Genomic DNA, 26,327 nt, shown 5'->3' on the forward strand with positions numbered 1-26,327 from the left:
AGAGCTTGCTCTGATTGTGAGGTTGCGGTATACACTGAAGGTGCAGCAGCTGGAGGCCGTCTGCCTCCTGAGGCTGGGCAGCAGGGTGATCCAAGCAGGCACTCGCGCAGCTGCCACAGCGGTATAAACAATAGTTCACTGGTAGGAAAGAATAAAGTGCGGTAACAGTTTATATAACGAGTGTGCATGCCATCCTGCAGGCTCGGAGCTATTTTTTCAAATGCTTGGAAATCTTCTAGCAGGCTATCTGCCATTTTTCTTTATTTACATCATTTAACTAGTCCTAAAACTGCATTATTTTAGAGAAAACAGTCCAAACATATATTCTGATTAAATTGAGAAAGTGATATTGGCTTGCTACTGGAGAGGCGATGGTATTCAAATAACCAAGTTTATTCTTCTAAGCTCTTCTTTTATACATTATTTGGTCATTTGCTCAATCAGTTTTTATCACAGAAGAAATGTACATTAAAGTATGAGCAAATGAACAGTTGTTCCAGGAACTGCATGTATTTTAGAAAGCCTAGAGATATTCACATAAGTTGGGGGTTTTCACAGGGGACGGATTTTGAGGAGCTTTACATTTTCTGCTACAGAATTTGCATTTTATCCTGAAAGTGGAGAGCCCTGAAAAAAATTTATGCATGCGAATGGCATGATCTCATTCATGGTTTAGAAAGAGTACTCTGGTTGCCAGGTAAAGGGAAAGGCATGCAAATAGAGACTAATTAGGACTTTCTCATTGTAATCCAGAAGAGAAAGGTATAAATGAAGATATTTTAGAAGGTTTAGTGACTAATCAGATATAGAATGATCAGGTGAGGGAGCGGACATGGTGACGTAATTGTTATGTTATACATATTTGCTACCAAAATTTTGTGGTCTGCAGTCACCTGCATCAGCATCATGGACCTTGTAAGAAATGCAGTCTCAGTCCCCACTGCAGACCCACTGAATTAGAAACTGCTTTTTTCCCAAAGATACCTAAGTGGTTTGTATGAACAATAAAGCTAGAGAAGCATTGATCTAGGTCAAGGTTCAGTAAACTTCTTGGAAACGGCAAATATTTTAGGTTTTGTGTTTATAGTCTCTGTTGTTCTTGCTCTACTTGGCTATTTATTATAGCATAAAAACAGCCATTTACAATACACAAATGAATGAATGTGTTCCAAAACAATTTCATTTACGGACACCACCATTTAAATTTTATATAATTTTCACGTCACAAAATCTTTGACTTTTTACAGCCTTTTAGAAATGGAAAACCATTTTAAACTCATGAGCAATACCAAAACTGATGACAGGCCATATTTTGTTCTGGGGCCATTTTTGCCAACACTTTATGAGTGAATGAGTAATGGGGCATTTACAGAAGCAGGGAATACAAGGAGAGGAACAAGTCATTGGTGATGTATGTTGAGGCCCCTAGGGGAGGTGTTATACCACCTTTGAAATTAAATAAATATAGATATTGAAGAGTAAACCAGCTTAATTAGGAAGATTTTCTAATTTTATTCTGGAAAAGCTTACCTGCTGTTTATGTTCCCCTGCTAATTTTTTTTATCCACTGGGATTTTTGTCATTGAGGATAGACAAAACCAGTCCAACACATTTCATACAGCAGGCAATCAAGGAGTATTAGATCAATGCCATTGAAACAGAATATATAATCTTACTAATTAGTAATTCCACACAAAATTATAGAAAATGTCTTTTTTTTAACACTCACTGAAGAATTATTTCTACTTTTATATTAGACAGTAGCCATATTTCAGGTAAAAGCAGAATAAATATGACTTAATTTATCAGATTTTCCTTGTAGATGTTAGTTATGAAGTGTTAATGCCTGGTCTTTTAAATTTTTTTTCTCTTCCACCTCACAGCTTTCTCCATCTCCGGGGAAAATAGCCAAGTGGTAATGATTGCCATTTCAGCGGCAGTCGCAATTATTCTCCTCACAGTCGTCACCTACGTTTTGATTGGAAGGTGAGATCACAGTCTGTTTTATGACTTACTTTCATTATTGCTTTGCTCCCCCCTCCCCAATTGTTGTTAAAAGTCTGAAGAATGTGATCAATAGTGTATTTCAACAAATCAGAATGTCTCCATAAGTGTTGTAGATCTTTCTAGGTCCCTCTCCCTTTCTTTTGTTTCTTCGTCTTTAGTTTTGGTTTTAGTTTTTCCTTTAAATTTCAGCCCCACTCTCCAATACACATGTCTTCTCTCTCTTGACCTCATTCCTAGTTTTTACCTTCTTTCCCCAATTATCCCTTCACTCTTCAAATAGAGCCCAGATTTCCCTGATGCTTTCTCACCCAGAACACTGGTAACCTTGCACAGCACTAATCACTAACAATGGAGACTTTACCCTTCATTCATCCTAACAGCAGTTGTTAAAAAGTACTATAAACACTTTCTAAGGCCATTATAAAAACTCAACTGAAGGGGTCTGCACAGTGGGGAAGCAACTCTACATGTCTCCTCATTAGGCAGCTTTCCAGGGTCCCCAGAGAAAGAGGCTTTCTATAGAGGATTTAGAAAATATGAAGTCATTAAATTTTCACTAAAGCATTTAATTGTTTGAGGAAAATGCTTTTTTTTTTTTTTTGCTTTGCACATTCTGAGCATAAATAATTGTTTAAAGTATATTTTCTATCTCTGTTCTCTTCCTTTAATTTACCTCTAGGTTCTGTGGCTATAACAAGTCAAAACATGGGGCAGATGAAAAAAGACTTCATTTTGGGAATGGACATTGTAAGTTTCTAAGCTGGTTTGGTGTTTTAGTTTTACCATTTTGGTTTCAGCAGTTGTTCATTTATAATTGGCTAATTTCCCCCTGACAAAGAGAATTCAAAAGCAGTTTTAAGGGGGGGAAAATGACAAATTTATTTATTTAAACAGAGAAAAAAATTTATGACTCTGCATTAAGTAATTTTGCATGGCCACATTTAAGCATACTTAAGCTAAAGTGAAGGGTAACCTGTGGTTTATATTCAAATAATGCACATAACAGGGAGTCGGTACTATAGTTCGCTCTGTGTAGCTCAACGGCAAAGCATATCTTCAATTTCCTTATTACTAGTCTTTGCTGAAATCTAAATAAGAACCTTTTCCCTTTCCTAACTGGCAGGTAAATATAAACAACTTCTGTTTATGTAAAATGCCTTACTCCATTATATCAACCAACCAGGAGAGCACTTTTAGAATAAACTTTATTTTGGAGTTACATGATATCAAATCATTAGGAAAGCATGCACTTTTTCCTCATATTTTAATACCAACCAATTTAATCTCTTAAAAAATATTTTCTAAAAGAAATACTCTTAGAAAACAAAGTGTTTATGTCTAATAAAAACACTCATTTTATTTTCTTCTGGTGAAACGAATCATCCCAGTTGTTTTGCTTTTCCAGACTACGGCTCAGTTGAATGTGGTAATTACTAACCAGTGGTATTAAAGGTAATAACATGTTCTCATGGAAATTAGTATGGAGACGGTACTCAAGCTTATGTGTCTCAAATAACCTCAATATAACTAGTAGAGTCTTGTAAACATTACCTTCTCTCGCATTCACTATTGCCTTCTAAAATTATTTTCAACTCAACATGTTACTTGTTTTCAGTCATTGGCTTTACATCTAAAAATTACAGCTTTAGCTGTAACGCAAGTAAAAACTTGATTGCCTGTTGCTAACATGCAGGAGAAATACAGTAGCTTGAAAAAAAGAGTGCTCTTCAAAAGGGTAAATTGACGTGATATGACACAGTGCCAGAGTTTACAGAGAGCATTATTTGTTTTGTCCACCTTATTGCTGTTATTATAGAATAACTCACAAAAAAATGCCGAAGTACTATGTGCCTTCTTAATATCAACATTTTATCATTTAAGATTAGTTAAATTACAAACTCAAAAGCCCTAAAAGTGTACGTGAACAAATTGCATAATACTTGCCTTGGTTTTATTTTTTTTCATGGTCCCACAAAACACTGAAAATTGCCATGCATAAATTAGAAAAGTTAAATTCCTTTGGATTAAATTGCTTTTAATTTGAGTTGGACAATCAATGCAGATATTGTTTTTAGAGCAAAACCATGCCAATTTAGGTTTTTATATGGGAATTATAAATCTCCTGAATTTGGAGCATTGATAAATTCCTGTGCACCAATTGTAAATAGGCTTTTTTATCACTCTGATCTGTTTTAGCTGTTGGTTTTTATGGCAGAGTTGGCTGAAACTTCAATTTTCTTCAAACGCACGATATCCTGATGATAGACAAACAAAAAAGAAATGCATTTTATCCTAGCTCCAAAGGCATAAAGTAACTTACATGCATGTCATAAACTTTCTGCATCTTAATGCTACAGCTGGTTTATTTCAGACCATTTATTTGGTATTACTTTAAAAAGCCTTAGCTATGAACTATTCCCTCTAGCCTTGTTACAAATCCCATAATATAGCTTCAAAAGGAAAGAAATGTGTTTCACCTTCTAAGATCCTGTCCCATTGCCCTCTCCGGCTGGGCCTTTTTACGTTTTGCAATCCTTAGGGCAACTCATGCTGGTAAAATGGAAATGTAAATTATTGTGTTTGCACAGAACGAGCTGTAAAGTAGTGCAGCTTAACACGTGTGCATGTGTTTATTATCTGGTTTTCTTGACACAGCGCAGTCACTCTGTGTGTTGCCCTTAATTATTAGTGTGAGGGGATTATGTGCCTTACATCCCGACTCACCTGATTCCTGGAATCTCTGGGGTCAGCAGTTAAAAATCAGCAGCCAAAGCTCCCACAGTGAACAAGTCATTTTACTCGGGGGTGGGGGTGTATATGTGTGTTTACATTCGTATTGCTTCCCCAGATGTCATGTGGATAGAAAAGCTATTTACTCGAGTTTAATTAATCACAATAAATTTGACTGATTTTACTTGGGAATGATTATTTAATTTTCAGATTATTTAGTAATGCGTCTCTCCCTAGGGCCAGCAAGTTTTGAAGAGACCTCAAAAGCACAATTTCAAGGTTTTTTAAAGCCAGTACTTATTTAAAATATTTGAGACATAGTTTCTGATAACTCATTTTATAATCTTTGTAAATTCTGATGTTGTTAAATCCCTCACAAATTGATTTCTTGAAGTTCAGCTGGGTAAAACATTGGTAACTGTTTACCAGAAATAAAGAATTGTTTTAACCTTATTCTTAAAGTACTTTTTTTCTTGAAAAGGAATGTTAAATTTTCTTCATACATTATCATTTCTTTACCTTACTATTACTATGACCAAAAAAAGCAAAACTGGTTGAACAAAAATCATAACCTCCCTTTGATGAGTCTTCATTAAAATGTAACCAAGTCATCTTCACAAAAAAAAAATGTGTGACAAGACTTTATTTCCTAACATATTTTAGTATGTCTGTGGTTACTTTCACTGTTTTTATTACTCCAAACCTTTTCTTTGTATCATAGTTGGAAAGCATGTTAGGTTTCCTTAATCTGTTTGCTTCTTTTAAGGGTAAAGAGTTTTAGTACTGATAACACTAGAAGAAGATTTCGTGTAGTTATAAATTATAGTAGACCACTGAACTAAAGAGTGACTCTGCCATTTTTACAGAAAGCAATAATGTTTATAATAATGACAAAAGAATGAAAGCAGATCTGTGAGCTCAAAATAGTTGGCATTTCTAACCCCAAATTCTGTGTCCAGGACACCTCAATAATCTTAATCATTGTGAATAAAACTTCTTAGATAAAAGTATTAATGACAACATTCAGAGACTCTAGCTACTCAACAGGCACTCATGTTAGGCCCTTGAATAGCACATTTCCAAAACTTTCTTTCCTATAATGTCCTTTTGTTGAGCTTTTTCAAATAGAAAAACTTCAGAAGCTATTCCCCACATAATTTGCCCAAAGCAAGGGCAAAGAACTTGCTGTTTCCCCCTTGACTCCCTAAACTGTCAGCGTTCTCACAAGTTATCCACATCCTGCCTCAAGTGAGAGAGTAGCTACTCTGTACAGTGTTGGTGTCAACACCAGGAAGACATAATGCAGCCCTGGTGGCCTTTCTTCTCCTATTCCCTTCATTCACTCCCTCACCTCCCATGTTATTGTGCTGTCTCATGGTCATCTGAAGACGTAGAGAGGAAAACAGAGTTTTAAGAAGCATAAATTATTATGCAGTGCAACCACAGCATCACAAAATTGAACTGTAGAACCACCTACTGATTATTCTGTAGCCAAAATTTGAAATCCTGGACTCAATGGCTTAATGACCATTGTGCTGAAGTCACTTAGAACAACTGCTGTCATCACAGTTTCTACAACTCTTTCGTACAAACCACCACACTGACGCAAAGAAGTCTTTGGTCATCACAGGACACACCAGGCTGCAATTTGGCCAAAAAGCTTATTTCATTATAAAGTGGTATGAGAAAAGATCATCTTATTTTATTTTTTACTTTAGGATAAAATAATTATTTAATATTTTAGTGTGATTATAAAAATATACCTATCACAATTAAGCAACTATGTTCTTTGCTAAAACAATGTCACCAATATATTTTTTTAAATGAATATTACCAAAATTAAAAGAAAAACCAGTAATATCAGTACATATGCTATGGAAGTTAAATTACAATTCCCTTTAATGTTAAAGCATGTTTATGTATTTTAGTGGATCTTAAACTCACTTTTTAAGAATTTAGTTTTCTTTCAAAATAAGTTTATTGAACATTCCAAATTGTTTCTAATATGAGCTATTTTTCCAAATGATAAGAATCTCATTAGTATTTAAAAAATTCAAAATGATCTCCTATCTTTTGAGTTTGCTGTTTTGATTATAGAATATCATGAAAAGTTTCAATGTTTAGAATAATTAAATAAATAAATTATAAAGAAGGTTTATATTCAATAAGCTATAATATGATTTATGTTTTTAATTTAGCTCCTTGGTGCCATTATTAAATCTATAGAAAACACTTGCCTTTAACTATGTTGAAAAGCTATACAGAAAGATTTCAGTTAATTGATGCTATATTACTACATACATGTAATACCCATATTAAATATACATAACTTTGCAGCTTAAAGTAGACCTATAATTGTCATGGGGGATTTTGACTGTGAATGTATTTTGAAAAGAAACAGAATAGTGTCAGACAGAAGACATGCCACTTTATATCCTTCAATTAATTTATCTGTAATTGCAACAATTATCCCACCTTATGAAAGCATTTCACAGACTTAGATTTATTGTCAGATGTGGTATTATAATCAATACTTGGTTACTCTTTGTAGAATGATAAAGGCACAATCAGGTGAGAGAGTTTACTCACTAGTGTTATGGGTAAACATTACTGGACCTACACAATTCCGTCCCATTTTCTTCTCCTTAAGGTCTACCCTCTTGAATGTCCATTTTCCTTCTAGTGTTTTTGCAGAGAAAGATCATTGTGGTTCCTCTTTATGTTTCATTTTGGAGAACATCTTTTATTAAGTTGGTTAACACTTAGCCCAACCTCTATCTGCCAATTTCTGTGGTATCTCAGAATAAACAAAAGATTGGTGCACTTTATAATAATGAAGGTTATTTTTAACCAATAATATTATAAAATTTGTTCAACAAATGTTTTTATAAATCCTGTTGCAATAATGTTTTTTTCATCCTTCCCTTAAACAGTAAAACTTCCAGGCCTCAGAACTTATGTTGACCCACACACGTATGAAGACCCTACCCAAGCAGTTCATGAGTTTGCTAAGGAATTGGATGCCACCAACATATCCATTGACAAAGTTGTTGGAGCAGGTAACCACCACAATAAATCTCACTGCCAACCTAGAGCATTATTTACAAGTTTACAACTATGAATAAGAATCCTCCCTGAGATTTCTCAGGTTCTCAGGCCTATATACAGGATGGGGGAAAAGTAGGTTTACAGTTGTGAGTACAGGAAACACAGAGTTTATTCTTGTATTATTATTTATTAATCGTTATATTATTTTCCATACAAATAACTGTAAACCTACTTTTGTCTGCTTCCCGTATATTTCTATGAAAAGGGACATTTTCTGATTTCATGATCAAAGGCAAGCAACAAATAAATGGAGTATTTAATGGAACATAATGATTTCAAAGGTGCCAGACCTTCAGACTCACAGCCCAGGGCCAACTTTTTATTTATTGAATTTCAGAGGCAGCAGCAGCAGCTCAGCCTTCCCAGAGCTATACTGATCAAGTGTCACAAAGACCATTTTGCTAAATAGGGATAGCAAGATAAAAGTGTGTTTTACTTTAAATAAACCCACTAAGTGACATTTTGGATTTGTGAAATAAAGGTAATTTTAGAATCCTCCTTGGAATTTAAAAATTGGACAATACAAAATAAAATCATGAATGAAACATTTTAAAAACACAGATTTCACGGCAACTACTTTCAGTGGATAGTTTAAATAATGTGAAATGCTCCATTTTAATGTTTGCCTGTAACTTTATATAGTATTAACTTATTTGTGTTGAAACTTGTTTTCATATAGACATCTCTCTGTTCTAACCATAAATTCATTTTACCATAAATTCATAAATAAATAAATATCCATGGAGTGATTATTAACAGCTGTTGCTTATTTTCAATAAAAGCTATAAAGATGTATAAAATAACAGTGTTTTACAAACTTCGACATAAAATATGAGCATCCACAGTACATGCAATGCACATTTTAATAAAACTAATACTTAAAGGTAAAAATAAACAATACTGTACTATAATGGTTTTACAACATCATCTCATTCTTTAGTATCACTCTAAGAACAAACAGAAACTCGTTATGTTGATGTAGAAAATAGAGTGAAAGACTGAAAAACTAGCTCATTGAATTTATGCATAACATATCAGAACACATTTTCTGTAAGTACTATATTTATGACTGAAGCTTCTTTATAACAGTGTGCATATAATTTCTCTGTTTATTTTTCTATGCACCAGAGCATTATTTAGAACTCAAGCAGTATTTACTATTTAAGAAGGATAGTCTGAGTGACTCATATTATCTAAATAAAACGATGATTTACCAAATTTTCTCTTCTAGAAGGAGACTTGGAGATATGCAAGCACAATACAATATACAGATGATGTATTACAGGATTGTAAAGATATCTAATTTTCTCAATATCGTGTTATCTTAAAAGTCACATGTGTAGACAATCTTAAAATATTCAGCTAGTGAAGCAAAAAAGCAAACTATGGTTACTTCCTTTTTCACAATCTGAGACTTAAGAATAAATGCACTTGCCATATACCTATGTTTATTCAGTTAAAAGAGTTATATATTGATTACTCCCTTTCATTGGTACAGTTTTGCTTGTGAACTGCTCCATTGTACAAAGTGTTTCGTTCATTTTTTAACGTTGTCCACAAAACTGTTCTTCATTATGGAAGCTGCAGGAGCATACACCATACAAGGGTTTTGAGTACTTAACTGAAGAAGAGGAAACACCCACTTATGCTCAGCCAATGTTCAAAAAGCCAGACAAACACACTGGGATGTTGAAATTTTGAGACCCTCCTCATAAGTAAAAGTTTATATATGCAGATGTCATTCACAAAGCCAGAAATCTATTAAACAGTGGTGTGAAACAAAGCACACTCGTTAAAAATGATATCTGATAAATGAGATAAAGGGAAAGCCTACTTGACAAAATCAATTAATCCCTTATTAAAGATTAGGACAGATTCTCTTTTTTTTCTTTTTCTCTTCAAACATATTTGTAAAAAATTAGACATATGCTCCATTTTCAGGATTTTGCAGCCAATATTCTCATTTGGCACATTCAGGGTGATAAAACAGTACCTATTTTGTTTGCAAATAGTTATATCTTTAAGGTAGATTATGCTTGCCCTAGAAGATTTCGGTATGATATACACACTCAATTATAGTCTGTCTTGATTAGCCTTTAAAGAGTTTGTTATTACCAAGATAAATTATAAAATCAAGTTTTTGAAACATTTTGTTGTAAAATTTTAAATATCTACAAATATAGAGGAAATTGTGCAAGAGTCTGATTAGCAACTATCTTCTGTTAAAAGACTGAATATCTTGGTCAATTATAGAACTTTTAAAGTCATTTAAATATGTAGAAAGACTCTATATATGTGGGCTAATTCTCTAATTTTCAGTCAAGGATTTTATACAAAGAAATGGGTATAGCAGAAAATTTTAACTTTATTTTCTAATCTAACCATTATTTCAAAGATTAAATACTGAAATGTTCTGAAAGTAGAAAATATTTAACTCCTAGTCTATGCTAAGCATTGACATATATTTAATTTTATTACATTTGTAGAGAAGTATTGTTATCTTTATTTTACCGGATGAGGAAACAAAATATGAAAATTTGAATGGCTCATGGTCACACAGTTATTGATTAGGTAACCAAAATTAGAATCTTGTACTTTTTAGCTTCAAAGTCCATGTTATCCATTGATGATCACAATAGATACTTTTTCTAAGTTTTTGTGAGGACTCACTTGATAATTCATGTATAGTGCTTTTCTGGCATACCAACTTGTTCTTTACATATTTTTACTATGATTCTTTTCTTAAAACAGTAGAAAGAGAATGGACTTTGAGAATAGTGCAGAGGGTCATTCTACTTAAAGTGTTTTTTCTCTTTATTTTAAATGAAATTGCTGTACGAAATTTTACTTGGAACAATTTTGTATTGGACATCTTAAATCAGAATACAGTATTCTAATTCTCATAAACTACACTTTATTTCAAAAGATAAATCTACTGCACTTATTGAATTAAAAATCAAGTAGTAATTTTCCAAATGATCTCCTTTTAGTCCTGCTTTTATATAGATAAAACAGAATATAAATTTTCTTTCTCATAAGTGTGAAGTTAACTGAATAAGACCATGTAAAACTTGGTTAAATTGGAAGATCAGTCATTGTATTTGCTCAATCTTTTAAAATTTTTAACAGTTTTTTAAAATTATTATAAAGAGAATTAAAGTCATATTTAGCATTTCTCGTTCTTGTATAATATATTGGCGACCATTTTTAGTATCGTAATATAATCACATTTCTTAATTTTGTAATTTTTAAAAATTAGCATTACTGAAATAACATTTTCTGAACTTTGAAGGTAAAAATATATGTACATATGTTGAGATATCTCAGTGAGAACAAAGAAAATAACTTTAATTGGCCCACTTGGATTCAAACTCTTTTCCTTGATTTTCCAAGTGAGGTTCTTTTACAAAATGTTTTCCTTTACAAAGGCAAGTCCAATAATGCAATACTAACCTTGTTATCACCCTCATCATCACAATCATCTCTTCTTACATTAAAACAGTATTTGACATTTTGAAAACACTTTTATATTTATTCTTCAGTTTGACCTAATAGTTGAGAGGTAAATTGATAACTTATTCTTCTGAGGGTGAGTTTGAACTCAGAGAGAAAAATAGTGACTAATGCTTAGATGACATTTACTATGTGCCTGGTGCTTTTCTAAGTGCTTTACATACATTAATTCTTTAACTGCACAAAATTCTTATTAAAGACACAGTTTGTGTTCCCATATAATAGATAAGGAACTAAAGGCATAAAGGGATTAAAATACTTGCTCAAAATCACATAGCTAAGTGACAGAGGTAGAATTAGATTCTAGACAATTTGGTTCCAGTATCCATTCTATTTCCCACAACTCTGTATTGTCTGTCTTGTACACTGACAAGTGACTTGTCAGTTAGAATAAGGGGTGAGGACATCCAAATTTAAAATGATTAATTACAATATATTGACTCATGATAATGACAGAACTTTCATAAAATGAAAATTCATTATGGATACCTCCTTATAGTTTGCCCAAAAGTAAACTGGAACTCTGGCAAGGTTCTTATAGCCCTGTAGAAGGAAAGAAATTCTTACTCTTCCTTACAAATTTTAACAATGATTTACTACCTGCATCATAATTTCTCCTCCTATTACTCATATGCCTATAAAAACGTATTCTCCTTTGGATTTAAAAAGATTAATGAATGGTCTCAAGTTCTGCCCCTAATTCTCCCTATCATACTATGGAACACTCTAGCTACAGATACTTCTATCTTCTCTACACTTCCTCAAATGGGGGGAATTAGATCTGCCTTGTTTACCATTACATTTATGCTTTTCACAGTGTCTTACTGATGCCAATTAATGAGCATTTATTAACTAATATATGAATAAATGCTTTTGGACCTTAAATAACTTTGACAAGTCACAACATAAGTCATTGTTTTGAAAATTCAGTCAGTTTTGCAAGACTGAATTCCTTAGAAAAGGTTCTGTCTAGAGGAGTTTAGAGATTCCTGGAGAGAAGCAAGTCATTTTTAGTGGTGGAGACAGTGAATAAATAGGATAACTTGCTGCTTTTGTGGGACAAACCACTTGGACAAAAAAATACAGAAGAAATATTTAACTTCTTGACACCTTCTCTCTGGCTGACCAGTGAGGCCTGGAGCTTGTACAAAAACCCACAGTGAGACTACAGACCAAGAATGTTACTCCATTCCATAGACATTCTAAATATTAAGTATGTGTTTTAATCATTTTTTCAGAAAAACCTCTTATTTTATATTTCAAAAAATATTTTAAATGTGTAAAATTGACTAATAAACCACATAATATTAAGAATTCTTTATGAATGTAGAGCATGATATGTATGACACTACTTTGTAGTTATTACTACCGCAGCAGTGGGGACAGAGAAAAGAATGTAAAGGGTCTCTCCTCTCAGGAAGCTAAAAACCTACTAAAAGAGCAAATCTTTTCAATGACAATGTATATGGAGACAGTGCTCAAACTATTTCTAGGTAATTTTTTGCAATTGCATTAGTATTTAGAAGTCAGCAACGCTTTAAATTCAACAAATTCTGGATTAATTGTTCATTTAAGACAAGTTTTTTTTTTTCCTGAAGACACTGAATCTAAGAAAATACCCCTGCAGTGATTTCATAGATTAAAATGCAGAATCTTGTATTTGATACTGTTATATTATTGTTCTCCTTCCAGAAGCTCAGAGACCTTTACAACTAGTTTGTCAATACTGTAGTATGGTGCTACTTCAATTAAATGAATTGACAGCAGATGGTTTCATTTTAATTTTCAGAGAGTCCAAGTATAAAGTTAAATTGGCCCTCTTAATAAAAAACAGGATAGTTAAAAATGTCAGAAATTTAACCCAATGGTCATTGCATAGTATTCGTGCTGGTCTGTTGATTCCCTGAGGAAACGATAGCTACGTAAATAAGAAGTAAAAGTCTAATAGATATAGCTTTCAAGTGTCCTATTCTTTCATATTGCATTATTCACATTTTGCTACTTAAAAATATATGAAGCTTAGCATAAGGTCTATTTACTAATATAGTGTGAATGCCCTGGGGCTTCGTAAGGAATGTGAGATTACCAGCTTCCAAAATAATTTGGAGTCTATCTTAAGTAGACCAAAGGTATAAATATTTTGAATGAAGTTATTAAGAAGAAACAATTGCTCTCTATTAATTTTTATTATATATTTTTTGCTGTTGTTGTGTTCTCTTGCATTCAAACAGGTGAATTTGGTGAGGTGTGCAGTGGTCGCTTAAAACTCCCATCTAAAAAGGAGATTTCAGTGGCCATCAAGACCTTGAAAGTGGGCTACACTGAAAAGCAACGAAGAGACTTCCTGGGAGAAGCTAGCATCATGGGACAGTTTGACCATCCCAATATTATTAGACTGGAGGGAGTTGTTACTAAAAGTAAGTAAAGTGGGAAGATCAACTTTTGAGTATGTTGAGCAGAGGTCATTTAAACCTGAACTCAATCATTTAAGAAATTTGATCATTTTTTCATAAGTATCTATCAATTCTAACAAAAAGACTAGTTTAACACATTGTTCTTTGATAAGAGAGCAAAGCTATTTAACTAGTATTATATTGACAATGATCTTTAAAAAGCTTTAAAATTTTTAGGAGCTAAACATTGGACCATATTAATACATGCTGATTAAAAGATAGATACAAAGTGAATTTTTGAGAAATTTCTGTTACATAGAGTCACAAGAAAAACAATGATTCAATTTTGATAGAAATTGTCAGGAACACCCAGCTAGCTGCCTTTTCTTTCATTGTTCACCAGTTTCATTTAAGCTTCCAAATCTACCATGACCCCCCACCCTGGCTTTAAGAAAATTATGTGTTTGCAGAATACCTCTGAGCTGTACAGATTGGGACCACATTAGACCCAAGGCATTTTCTTGGTCCTCTGTGAACAATTCTGATCTACAGTCCCAGATGGATTCTTGACTTGTCTGGGGAAGCTCGGGCTCACAGCCTGTGATAGAGATCTGAACATATTTCCTTGATGGTTTCTCCAGCCAGACTGAAAACGAATCCCATGAGGCAACTATGTGATTTTTGGCTCCAGTTTCAATGAAAAGCTTTTGAGAGTGTTCTGGGATTTTTTTTTTCTTAAGATTTTAGAGCACAAAATGAAGAATAAGCTAAATTGGCAACAAACTCTTCAGAATGAAAGACAACATAGCAGAGAATTTGGCATCATTTAGGGGATAATTCATTGGCACCACATTTACATATTCTGTGGTTACCAATAGACATTACACATTATATTTTTCACAATGATATTTTTTTCTCTAACATTACACAGAGCACTTTCCTAGTGGCACTAATACCTATTCTCATTTTAGTGTGTCTAAAAAATGACAATTCTTTCCTCAGAAAAGCATGGTATAATTGAAGTATACTTTGATATCCTTTAGAGCTTTCTTTTTAATTTTTGTTCTATTACAGTTGTCCCAGTTTTCCCCCATTGCTCTTCTTTGCCCTGCCCAAACCCCTAGAGTTTTCTTATATAATAAATTATATTAAGAATTTAGCAATATGACTTAACCATAAAGTATAAGATGTATTAAATTATACAAAAATAATTTTCCCTATGTACTACTAAGTATTAAGCCATAGTAAGAGTAACACTAAAATATTTTCTGACAGAAAAAAAACTTTTAAAAAGAATTTTAGTTAATAATCAAAACACTGTTAGTAGTAAGGACTGGGAAAATGTATGAATCCTTTGTTCCTTCATGGTAAGACCAAACTACTTAATATCCATGGAAGAGAATGATGTCTCAGTGGTGCTTCCTTAGTCAATTAGCCAACATTTCCCTCCATAGCATCCTTACCAAGTCGCTATCCTTCATATTGTTAACCTCACTGGAGGAGGAAATGCACTTTAACTTATGTAACCATTCTTTTAACTCTCAATTTTTACAAGTTTTTCTTTATGAATTGACTATTATGTGTCCAGCATTGTACCATGGAGATTATTTTATACTACCCTGTGAATTAGGTATAATACCACTTACATTTGAACAAATGACAGCTGAAGAACAAGTAGCTTGTCTAACTAGAAAGTGCTAGATGTGGCATTAGGGATTTGATCTGTTGGTTTCACCTCTATCACCAATTGTAGACAAAAATGGGTTTCTACTTTTATCGTTGTATTTAATTTATTCTTTCATATCTTGAATTATCTTCCCTAAAAGAAATTGATCATAACAGAGCATCCCACAAGCTTCTAAAACTTTTTGTGGATATTTAATAACCTTTAACACCCAAAACAAAATGTAAATTCTCATAGAAGACAAGATCCATGTTATTTGATAATCAGTGATTAAAACAGAACCTGTGTCATAATAGGTCCTTAATTTACCAATGTTCATAAATAAAAGATTGATTGAATGAATGAATGAATGAAAAATAAATAGAAGAACACTGCCTGTTACCAGTAGGTCTTTCTTCCCATTTAATTGAATGCATGTTTCAAAGTAGAAATATGTAACTGGTTGTAGCACTGAGGGAGCAAGAAGAAAGTGATTACGTTTTAACAAGGGCAGAATTATCACCTAATTTCTCCATTACCTACGGCTAAGAAAACATAAGATGAAAGTAACTATCAAAATAAATATTAGGTTTAAATTTAAGCTTATTGATAAGCTCTCATATATACCAAGTGTGAGTTGACCTTCTTTTTTTTTGCTTCTAGTGTTAAGAATTCTTGAAAAGAAGTTGTTATGTTTTCCTAGCTCTTTTCTATAATTCATTTACTCAATGAAAAGCAACATTAAGCCATAAAAATTTTGGCAGGTTTTCTTTAGATATAAAAATAAAATAATCAAATGTAAATTATGATCACTTGGCAAAGAAAGTCATAACAATCCCCAAACCAAAATGGAAGAAACAAATGCATTGAGAAAAATATGGCCTTTTAATATTGTTGGTAATATGCACTTAATGTCTTTTCAAGTCTGACTGTGTAACATTCTAATATGGATTACAACTGCCTTATTCTTAGGGTAAAGGTTCTAAAGTTGATATCTCCCTGGTCAAAAAGGCACATAAGAAGCTGCCAAATCTGACTGTATAAATCCCAGTCTTCTCATAGTGCAAGTATTACAGACCTAGAGTTAGATTTGAGTTCCTTTAAGGGCTCTAAGTCTGGCACCCTGTAATATCTGAGGGAAAATAGAAATGCCTTAGAATAAAATTAATATGTAACATTTAATATACAATTAATTCAATTCTGTAACCAAAAGAAATTATTCAATCTACTTCTATTACTTTCTTGGTTTCCCAAGACTATATAATGGCTAAAGCAATCTACCTTCAAAGTCCAAATACATTCACACACTTATATAAGCACACACCTGAAGTGATGCAGAGCTCATAATTTAATGAGAAAAACTGTACTTAAAGAAAAAATACAATTGGTGTTCAGATTAAAAGTCATAGAGTCAAAGTTCAGGTCCTGATTCAGCTCTACTGGTTGTAAGACGTTTGGCCAATCAGACCACTCATGGAGATTCACTTTCTTCACTTGTAATACAGAATTAGCAGTTCTGTTTTAATATTTCCAAATACTTTACAGATCAAATAAGATTACATAGAAATACATTATTAGGTGGAACAGCCCTGAAAATCTAAATTACCACTTGTGGTGAGTTTGAGATTTTTACTAGTTAATCTGAAGTACAGAAGTAAATGCTTGAAAACAATTTATTTTTTTGCTCAAAAATAATTATTTTTATTATTATTAATAAATATGTGCTTTGAAGTACTAAGTTTATTATAATGTCTCATTTGCAACTCATTTAGAGAAAGCCTTTTATTCAATTATATGTTCATTTATTTAAATTGAGCCGTAAACAATTTTCAATGGTACATTTTGAGCCTGATGCTCTTAAACAAGAGAAAGTGAGAGAGTCTCTGATCTCATAGTAGCAGAAAGCTGGGGGCACAGTCTCTGTTCAGAGCTTGGCACTAACATGTGTTATCGATTTTAGTTGAAGTTCAAAAAAATAGAACTTTTTTAAAGCAAATGTTTGATATTTCTGCCATCACACCATTAGTCAAATCATGTTCAGACTCCAGGAAGACCTCCATTGGCCACTTTTCACTTAGTGAAATAGAAGAAATTATATTAGATATGACTGTTGTGTTTTTTATTGTTTTTGGGGGAGGCGTTATTTACTGAAAATTTTTTTTAGAAGATAATGCAACTTAACTATAAACTTGCATTATTAAGGAAAGTTATAAGCAGACTATTAAGATGATTTCTCATAATTAAAACATTTCCATATTGATACTAGCATCCACTTCACACACACACACCCAAAAGAAAAACTTAGTTACAGTTCTCACCTTTCTATTTCCTCCACATATGACAAGGAAACATTGCTGGAATAAGATGTCATTCTTTAGTGACAATGTCAAATTTTTGCTATGTTTTGTTTGCTTCTCTTCAAAAGTTTTCTTCAGCACATATCTCAAGGGCACTACACTCCATGTCGTATTATTATTATTTTTTAACAGTTTGTACATTTTTATTTTTTACTTATTTTTATTTATTTATATCATTTTTGTTGTTATTCTGTTACAGTTGTCCTATTCCCCCCCACTTTGCTCTCCTCTGCCCATTCCCCCACCCTGCACTAGTACTCAGATCCCACACTGCTGTCCATGTCCACGAGTCACTCATACATGTTCTATGTCTAGTCCATTCCCCTTCTTTCCACTGCTATTCCCCTCCCCCCTCCCCTCTGTTCACTGTTGGCCTGTTCCATGTTTCCATGCCTCTGGTTCTATTTTGTTCATTTATTTTGTTTATTAGATTCCTCGTTAGGTGATATCATATGGTATTTGTCTTTCACTGACTGACTTATTTCACTTAGCATTAGATTCTCCAGTTCCATCCATGCTGTTACAAAAAGGTAAAAGTTCCTTCTTTCTTTCTATTGTGTAGTGTTCCATTGTGTAAATGTAGCACAGTTTTTTGATTCACTCATTTATTGATGATGGGCACTTAAGCTGCTTCCAAAATTTGACTATTGTATATAGCACTGCGATCAACACAATTCCTATTAAAATACCAATGGCATATTTCACAGATTTAAAACAAAAACATATCAAAAATTTATATGTAACCAAAAGAGAACCCCAAATAACCTCAGCAATCTCGAGAAAAAAGAACAAAGTAGGAGGGATCACAATCCCCAATATTATAATATACTACAAGGCTACTATAAACAAGCAGTCTGGTTCTGCATAAGAACAGACACATAGCTCAAAGGAACAGAATAGGGAACCCATAAATAAACTCATGTCTCTATGGTCAGCCAATATATGACAAAGGAGTGTACAGTGGAGCAAAAATGACCCCTTTAATAAATGGTGTTGGGAGAACTAGACTGGTACATTAAAAAAAAAAAAAAAGAAACTAGACCACCATCTTACACCATACACCAGAATAAACTCAAAATGTATAAAAGACTTAAATATAAGTAGTGAAACCAAAAAATTCTAGAAGAAAACATAGGCAGGAAAATTTTAGATATTCCACATAGCAATATATTTATTTGCCAATATATCTCCAAACAGCAAGGGAAATAAAGGAAAAAAATAAACAAATGGAACTAAATCAAACTAAAAAGCTTCTACAGGTCTAAAGAAACCATCATCAAAATGAAAAGGGAACCAGCTGTGGGAAGAACTTATTTGTCAATGATACCTCAGACAAGGGATTGATCTCCAGAATATATAAAGAACTCATACAACGCAGCACCAGGAAGACAGACAATGCAATTAAAAAATGAGCAAAGGGCCTGAACAAGTACTTCTCCAAGGAGAACATACAGGGAGCCCACAGGCATATGAAAGAATGCTCAACATCACTAGTCAGCAGAGATATAAATTAAAACCACAATGAGATATCATCTCACATAGGTCATAATGACCATCACTAACAAATCAACAAACAACAAATGCTGGTGAGGATGTGGAGAAAAGAGAATCCATGTCATATTCTTAATATATAATATACAGTTATTTTATTAGTAATTGATAGAAATAGTTTGTTGGAATTATCAATTCTGGAAACTCTGAACACAAGTTATGCATTCAAGTCTGTAATTCGATAAATCAGTTGAGACCATTTCTATCTAAGTGCCGACATAAGCAAAACTAATAAAAATTCTCAATATATGAGAAAAATAAAAGCAGCAAGTGTTATACTTACATTCTTGAAAAACTTTCTTATTTCTTGAACACCATCCACTTATGTTTCTTGGTTGAATTGTCTCTGTTAGAATTACAAAAGAAAATGTGGCGTATTTTCCTTAATCATTTAGATAGGATGAGTTTTTGATAGTTTTGAAAGATCAAATTCAACTTAGAAATTTGTCAGGGTATGACTTGCATGTGCCCACACACTGACCTAAAAAAGTACTAGTTTAAAAATACAATAATTATCCTAAAGGATGAAGAAATATAATTACAACTTGGGTAATAACTGTCTGAGTAGTTCTGATCTTACATAAACTCTTGAAGAAAGGCAAAAAAGAAACACCCTTAAGAGGCTAGTGATAATGTTGATACCAACCCACACAAGAATATAATCAAAAGGAAAATAATGGGTCACTGTAACACAGGAACACAAGTTCAATAACACTGGAGTTATTATAAAGCCATACTTAACAATGTATTTTAAAAGATACTATATCATGCCTAAGTATAGTTTATTCTAATAATGCAAAATTGGATCAATATTTAGCATTGAAGAAAGTCACAACATTGATAAGTAGAAAAAAAAGTCAGTCTCAATAAACACAGAAAATAATCAAGCATTCTAATTTAAAATATTTTCTTAGCACATCATATATAAATATATATATGCCTGATAAATGTATGTAAGCACCCCCTAAAATCAAACAAACCTACAAATATCATATTCAATAGTGAATTATTTAAAGCATTTTTTATTGTTCTATATTTTCCCTGTCATTCTCCCCTGCCCTGCCCACTTCCCACTCCCAAGTGGAAACAAGAAGGCTGCTATCATCACTTCAATTTATTACCATACCTAAGGTACTAACTTTTACTATTATACATGAAAATAAATAAAAGATAGAAAACTTGAAAAGAAAAAAAATGCCCTTTAAAATAAAACTGAGCACATTCTGATTAATATATTCATTAACCATCATTGCACTTATTAAGCAAATCAGATCCAAATGGAATAATGAAAAGCAGAAATATTGTTACTGTATTTAAAGGAATTGAAATTTTTTCAGATTAACAAATACACTTAAAAAACTTAAAGTCAATTGAGTGTAAAACATTTGATGTGTTAATATTGATAGAATATGGTTGGTTAAGGAAGAGTTGAAGAAAACATTTTTTAGCCTAATTTTGAAGGCAGAGATTATCCTTAGTCAGCTTCAAGTGACAAGCACAGTGCTAAATATAGAACTACAGATAAAATAGAGTTGGCCCCTGCCCTCAGTAACTCCAGACCAGTGAATATAATAGGGATCATTCTTAACAAAAATAATGTCTTGATTAAAATGGAATTTTGAAAAGATTGTCATGTATTTTACATGATTTAATGGAAAACTCGCAAGAAAATAGTCTAATTCAGTGCAGTACAATATTTCTATCAATCAGTTAGTAATAGTACATGAAATTCTATAACCAAAACTTTCCTTTCTAATCAAAGATGATTCAAGACTTCCTTCCTGGAAATAGTGAGGCATATTTTGTCAATTTTCTTCAATTTTCTTTTTCCTGCTTATGCTTTTTTGCTTCCACCCTGATTATGATTACATGATACTAATAATGAGTGTGTGTTGCTAAGGTTAAACATTTTGATTTTATAAATCACATGTAACAGAATGTGTTTAAGACTTTTGAAAATAATACATAGATATATAATACACAATTATTGTTAATAGAAGTTAATAGTATTTCTTTTGGAAATGAATTATATTTCAAAATTTATAATATTTCAGTTATTGATAATTTTTGTTTTCATAAAAGTATTTTAGAATGACATTTATTTGATAATTGTAATAAAATGTCTATATATTGCTGTATATGACATTAATTCTGCTCTTCTTTTTATACAAAAGGTGATTAGAAAGATGTGATGAAATAGTACTGAACCTGGAATTCTTACACATTTTAAGTCACATTTCTGTTGTCAAAGAGTGGTTCAATGATTAGTAATATCTCTGAACCACTAGGGGTATTTGGGGAAATGAACTGATTGTAACAAACTGATATGCTTCTCTTAAGTCTTTAATTATGAAAAATTAGGATTTTATCTTTACTCATAATTTTAAAAACGAAAGCAAAATTCTACTGCAATTTTATTTTTCTTGTTTTTAATAAAATTTTATGTCAGCCAGTTATGCTGCAATAATTTCATGTGTTCAGTATGTATACTCAGATGTATTTTAGACTCTCTGAATGCAGTAAATAATATAGGTTTTTTTTTTATTTAAAAGAATTTAATTTTTTTACTTTTTAAAAAATTACATTTTATTGTTTATGCTATTACAGTTGTAAGTACGTCAATTCTAAATCAAAACACACATGGCAAAGTATGCAAAATTGAATAAAAATACTTTGCATTGTGTGAAGGTGAGTCAGTATTTTATGATTTCCAACTACATTTCATACATGTTAGAACTAGTTTTCACCAGTATTTCATCTCTTTTCCTTTAACCACATTCATCATAAGCAAAATTGCAAGGGAAACTAAGTAAAGATACTTCTTCCCAAGGTAGAATATTTGTGATTCTGTTTACTCTTTGTATATTTGGGTTTGCTGAGTCTTTGAACTTAATGTAAAGCACATTTTTAGACTTGCCCATTTAAACTGACATGTTTATAAATACCTAAATTATAGAGCTAAATGCAGCCTGATCCTGCTTCTGAATGGTCATGAGACTTTAGCTTAATTGACTGGTTTGATTTTTCAGCTACTATTATCTGTCTTGCCAAACATTCTATTAAACATGTTAACAAGAAATGAAATGGTCATAAGGCTAGGATCTATAGTAAGAAAGATAAGCAGAGGTTTGTGTAGCACTGTATGCAAACACAATAATTGGGCACTGTAACTCAGAGTTGTATGAGGCAAAATATCTGTGACTACATTTATGGTATACATTGAATTTTGTTAGATACTGTTCTTCCTGTAATTGTGTTAAGAAAGGGACAAAATATTATAGTTATTTATGGAGAACATGCACATGTAGAATTTCATTCATTTATATATACATTCATTTATCCATTCACCTAATTTCAGGTCAGATCTCTTGGATCCGTTTCTAGGCATTTAATTTTCCATTTCAGGAGAAAGAGGAGTTTCCAGGGAAATGTTGAATCTCCTCATTTTTCTTTAATATTTTCAAATCAAAGCTCAATTAGAATTTTGAAGAAACAAGTTCTGGAGACTTAAGGTTTCAGATAAAATGAATTTTCAGACATTACTACATATAATGTGTTACTCAAAGTCCATAACTAAATCACTCTATTAAAGGAAAATAAATTGAGGTATCAATTGATTGTTACCTATATGAAAGTTATCTGAGAAATTTTATAAAATTTAAATAATTTTATCACCCCTTAATAAGATACACAGCTGGAATACATTCAAGTACTAAATGTAGGAAATATAGCCTTCACAGTACTAATACATAATTCACAAAGTGTCTGAATTAGGAGTTTTCACCTATAAAAGGAAAAAATCAAAGAAAACTATTTTCTATTATTAGAATGACAAACTAAACTTCATGACATAGAAGGATCTTATGAGGAAAAATTATGTGTAATCATAAATTAGGTGTCCTTGGATGTTTGCAAAAAAAATCTATTATTTGCCCAAGGTCTTCCATCAGTATTTAGTCAAGTCTTAACTCAGCTCTTATAGACATGAAGGTGGACTAATTATCCTTCTTTTTGTAGCATGATGGTTTTATAGTTAAAACAATATCATAGCAACAATAAACGGAGAGTATTACAGTGTGGTAATATATATGTAGGCTTTGAAATCAAAGATAGCCATGTTGGATATCTGCTGCAGTACTAGCTAATTGTGTGACCTCAGCAAGTTTCCTAAATATACAATGTTTTCAGTTGAGGAAACAGTAAAATAAGAACAATACATATTACTAATGCATAAGGACAACGTGAAGATAAAGTAATGAAACATATATCAAGTACTAATGTAATGTTACATGATTCTAAAAATAAAAAAATTACTAGTTTCTTGTATTTCAAAAATATCAATTTTTCATATATTTTTTATTTAAAATGTTTGTTTTTTATTACTTATTTTCATAGTTGTGATCATAATTATGTAGAGTTATATGTTTTCAGCTCTGGTTCACATAACACTATTATGTAACAATTGTTTAAAATATGATAATTTTCAGTCATTTTAATTCAGAATAACTATAGAATTGAAATTCCCACTTGTCTAAATCACTAACTATAGTTGAACATTTATTCTATTTGTAGATTTATAGATCAGTATATTTAACACTTTTGTGTCTAATGCTTTTTCATACATTAAATGTTTCTTTCAGGTTCAATTTCCAAAAGTAACAACATTGTGTATTCAGGTTACAATTTTTTAGCTTTGTAACTTATTAACTGTGTACTGTTAAGTTAGTTAATTATCTTCTTTATATCTCAGTTTACTTATGTGTAAAATTGAAATGATAAATAATAAGTTTGTACATATAAAATAATTAAACTGCCCTGGTTGATGTAGCTCAGTGGACTGCATGCTGGCCTACAAATCAAAGGGTCACCAGTTTGATTCCCAGTCAGGTGGAGGCACATTAATATTTTTGATGTTTCTCTTCCTCTCTTTCACCATCCCTTCCCCTCTCTCAAAAAATAAATAAATAAAATCTTTAAAAAATAAAAATAAAAAAAACTGTTATCTTGTATGAAATAAGTGTTATCTAAATATATCTAAATGCTTGTTAAAAGGTTTAATGGTATTTAAGGCCACATATTTCAAAAATGGTTATTAAAAGTTACTACCAACAGCAATTTTAATTCTATTTTCTTTTTAAATACTGCATGGGTTTTATAATTTTAATACATTAATTGGATACAGATAAAAATACTAAAATGATTAGTTCTAATTATTATGTACAAATCATTTGTTGAAATTGATTTACTTGTTTCTGGCTAACCAGCACAAGAGAATACTTAGCACATAGCTCTGTAAATATCTGTGGAAAGTATAAGTGATTGTGGAATTCTTGGTTGTCTCTTGAGCTTGAAGACAGAAATACTTGATTTTGTAGGTGAGCTATGATGTAATTAAATTAAAGAAAATACCATATTTTGTGTTTATGGAAAGCCATGCCAAACAAGCCGATTTAGATATAATAGGTTATGGGCTCTTATTCTGGAAAATAAAAACATCAGTTAAAAAATTTATCTTCTATTGAAATTTAGTTTTTCTTAATTGCGATGTTAAAATTTTTTTAATTTTTTAATTTCTTAGTTGTATCAAAGTGTATTATATATGGTCATCATATATATAATTCCTCACATGTATCAAAGTGTATTATCTATGTTCATTGCATATTTGTTGAACTCTACTCATGATTTTATATTTAATTTACCATATACCTAGGTAAACCAGTTATGATTGTCACAGAATACATGGAGAATGGTTCCTTGGACAGTTTCTTACGTGTAAGTAGAATATTTTTATATATGTTTCACATTATCTCATATCTCTTCCTATCTATTTATGCACATGCATATATAAATATGGAATGAATTACTGAAAATGTTGGAGGCAACCTCTGATATTGTGCCAAACAATTAAATAATCAAAGTTCAAGATAGAACTGAAATTTGCTGAGATTAAATAACTAAAAGAAGACTGTAAATTTTAATCTTTATCTTGAAGCATCTAAATGTTAATGGTTTATATTTTTAAAACAAAATTGCTCAATCTTTTTTGGCCTTTTCAGATTGCCAAGATTCACATCAGTTAAAATAACAAAAAAAAATAAAAAATAAAAACTAATCTTAAAATAAGACAAATAACATTGACCTAAAAAATATTCCCTTCTCTTTATTTAAGATAACCTCAGACTGCTACAAGATAAAAGACCATTTATCTCTCACATAGTACTGTCCACTCAGAAAATAAGCATGTGTTATAATGCTAAGCTATCTACAATTCAGTGATGTCATTTTGGAACAAATACTATGTTCAAAAAACATACAAAAATTTTATACTATCAATCACTAGTCACTGAAAGGAATAAAGAAAGACATAGACCCTATCTTCAATGCGCTTTCAGCACTATGTAGGTTGAAATACATTAGATACATAGATAGAAAGATAGATAAATAGATAGATAGATGGATAGGTGATAGAATGATTCAGTTCCATGGAGGAAAATTCTAAATTTTGTATGAGTGAGAAATTATATTATTAATTTTAACATTCATGAGCCAAATAAAAATTGTATTAGAAATTATTTTTCTAAATATATTTCAGAAATGTTTTTTTCAAATTCGTTAATTAAATCACAATAATATGATTTTAAAATACTACTGTTCATGTAGATGTAACTAAAGCTGGAATTTTATACTTATGTATGTATGTATGTGTGTATATATGTATCTATGAATCCATTTACTTATCATCTAAACCATATATCTCTACTTTAAGTAAATTGGAAGCTTTTCTAAACCTGGAATTCCAACTTCATATACTATTTATTTCTATTTTATAACGTATAATTAAAGGTTAGATAGAAAACATATATTCAGTAAATATTTTTGACAAATTTAACATCCACGTTATTTGAAATAATTAATGAAATGTCCAGAAAACTAGAAAGAAGAATGAACATTCAGTCAAACAAATGAATAAAAAATGTACATCACAGGATCTATTTCATTTAATGG

General features: G+C 31.6%; 1 protein-coding gene across 1 annotated transcript in view; it reads left to right on the forward strand.

The window, feature by feature from the left end:
* Window positions 1–26,327, forward strand: part of LOC150021327 (ephrin type-A receptor 3) — a 118,254-nt gene that overhangs the window by 52,574 nt on the left and 39,353 nt on the right. The window contains exons 5-9 of the mRNA XM_090286690.1: window positions 1,884–1,986; window positions 2,687–2,754; window positions 7,671–7,796; window positions 13,590–13,775; window positions 25,033–25,094. Coding sequence (XP_090142816.1) covers window positions 1,884–1,986; window positions 2,687–2,754; window positions 7,671–7,796; window positions 13,590–13,775; window positions 25,033–25,094 — 545 coding nt within the window. The remainder of the gene's footprint in view (window positions 1–1,883; window positions 1,987–2,686; window positions 2,755–7,670; window positions 7,797–13,589; window positions 13,776–25,032; window positions 25,095–26,327) is intronic.

This window comes from Furipterus horrens, unplaced genomic scaffold (assembly GCF_987537825.1).
Source record: "Furipterus horrens unplaced genomic scaffold, mFurHor1.1.pri manual_scaffold_1, whole genome shotgun sequence".
Classification (NCBI taxonomy): Eukaryota; Metazoa; Chordata; class Mammalia; order Chiroptera; family Furipteridae; genus Furipterus; species Furipterus horrens.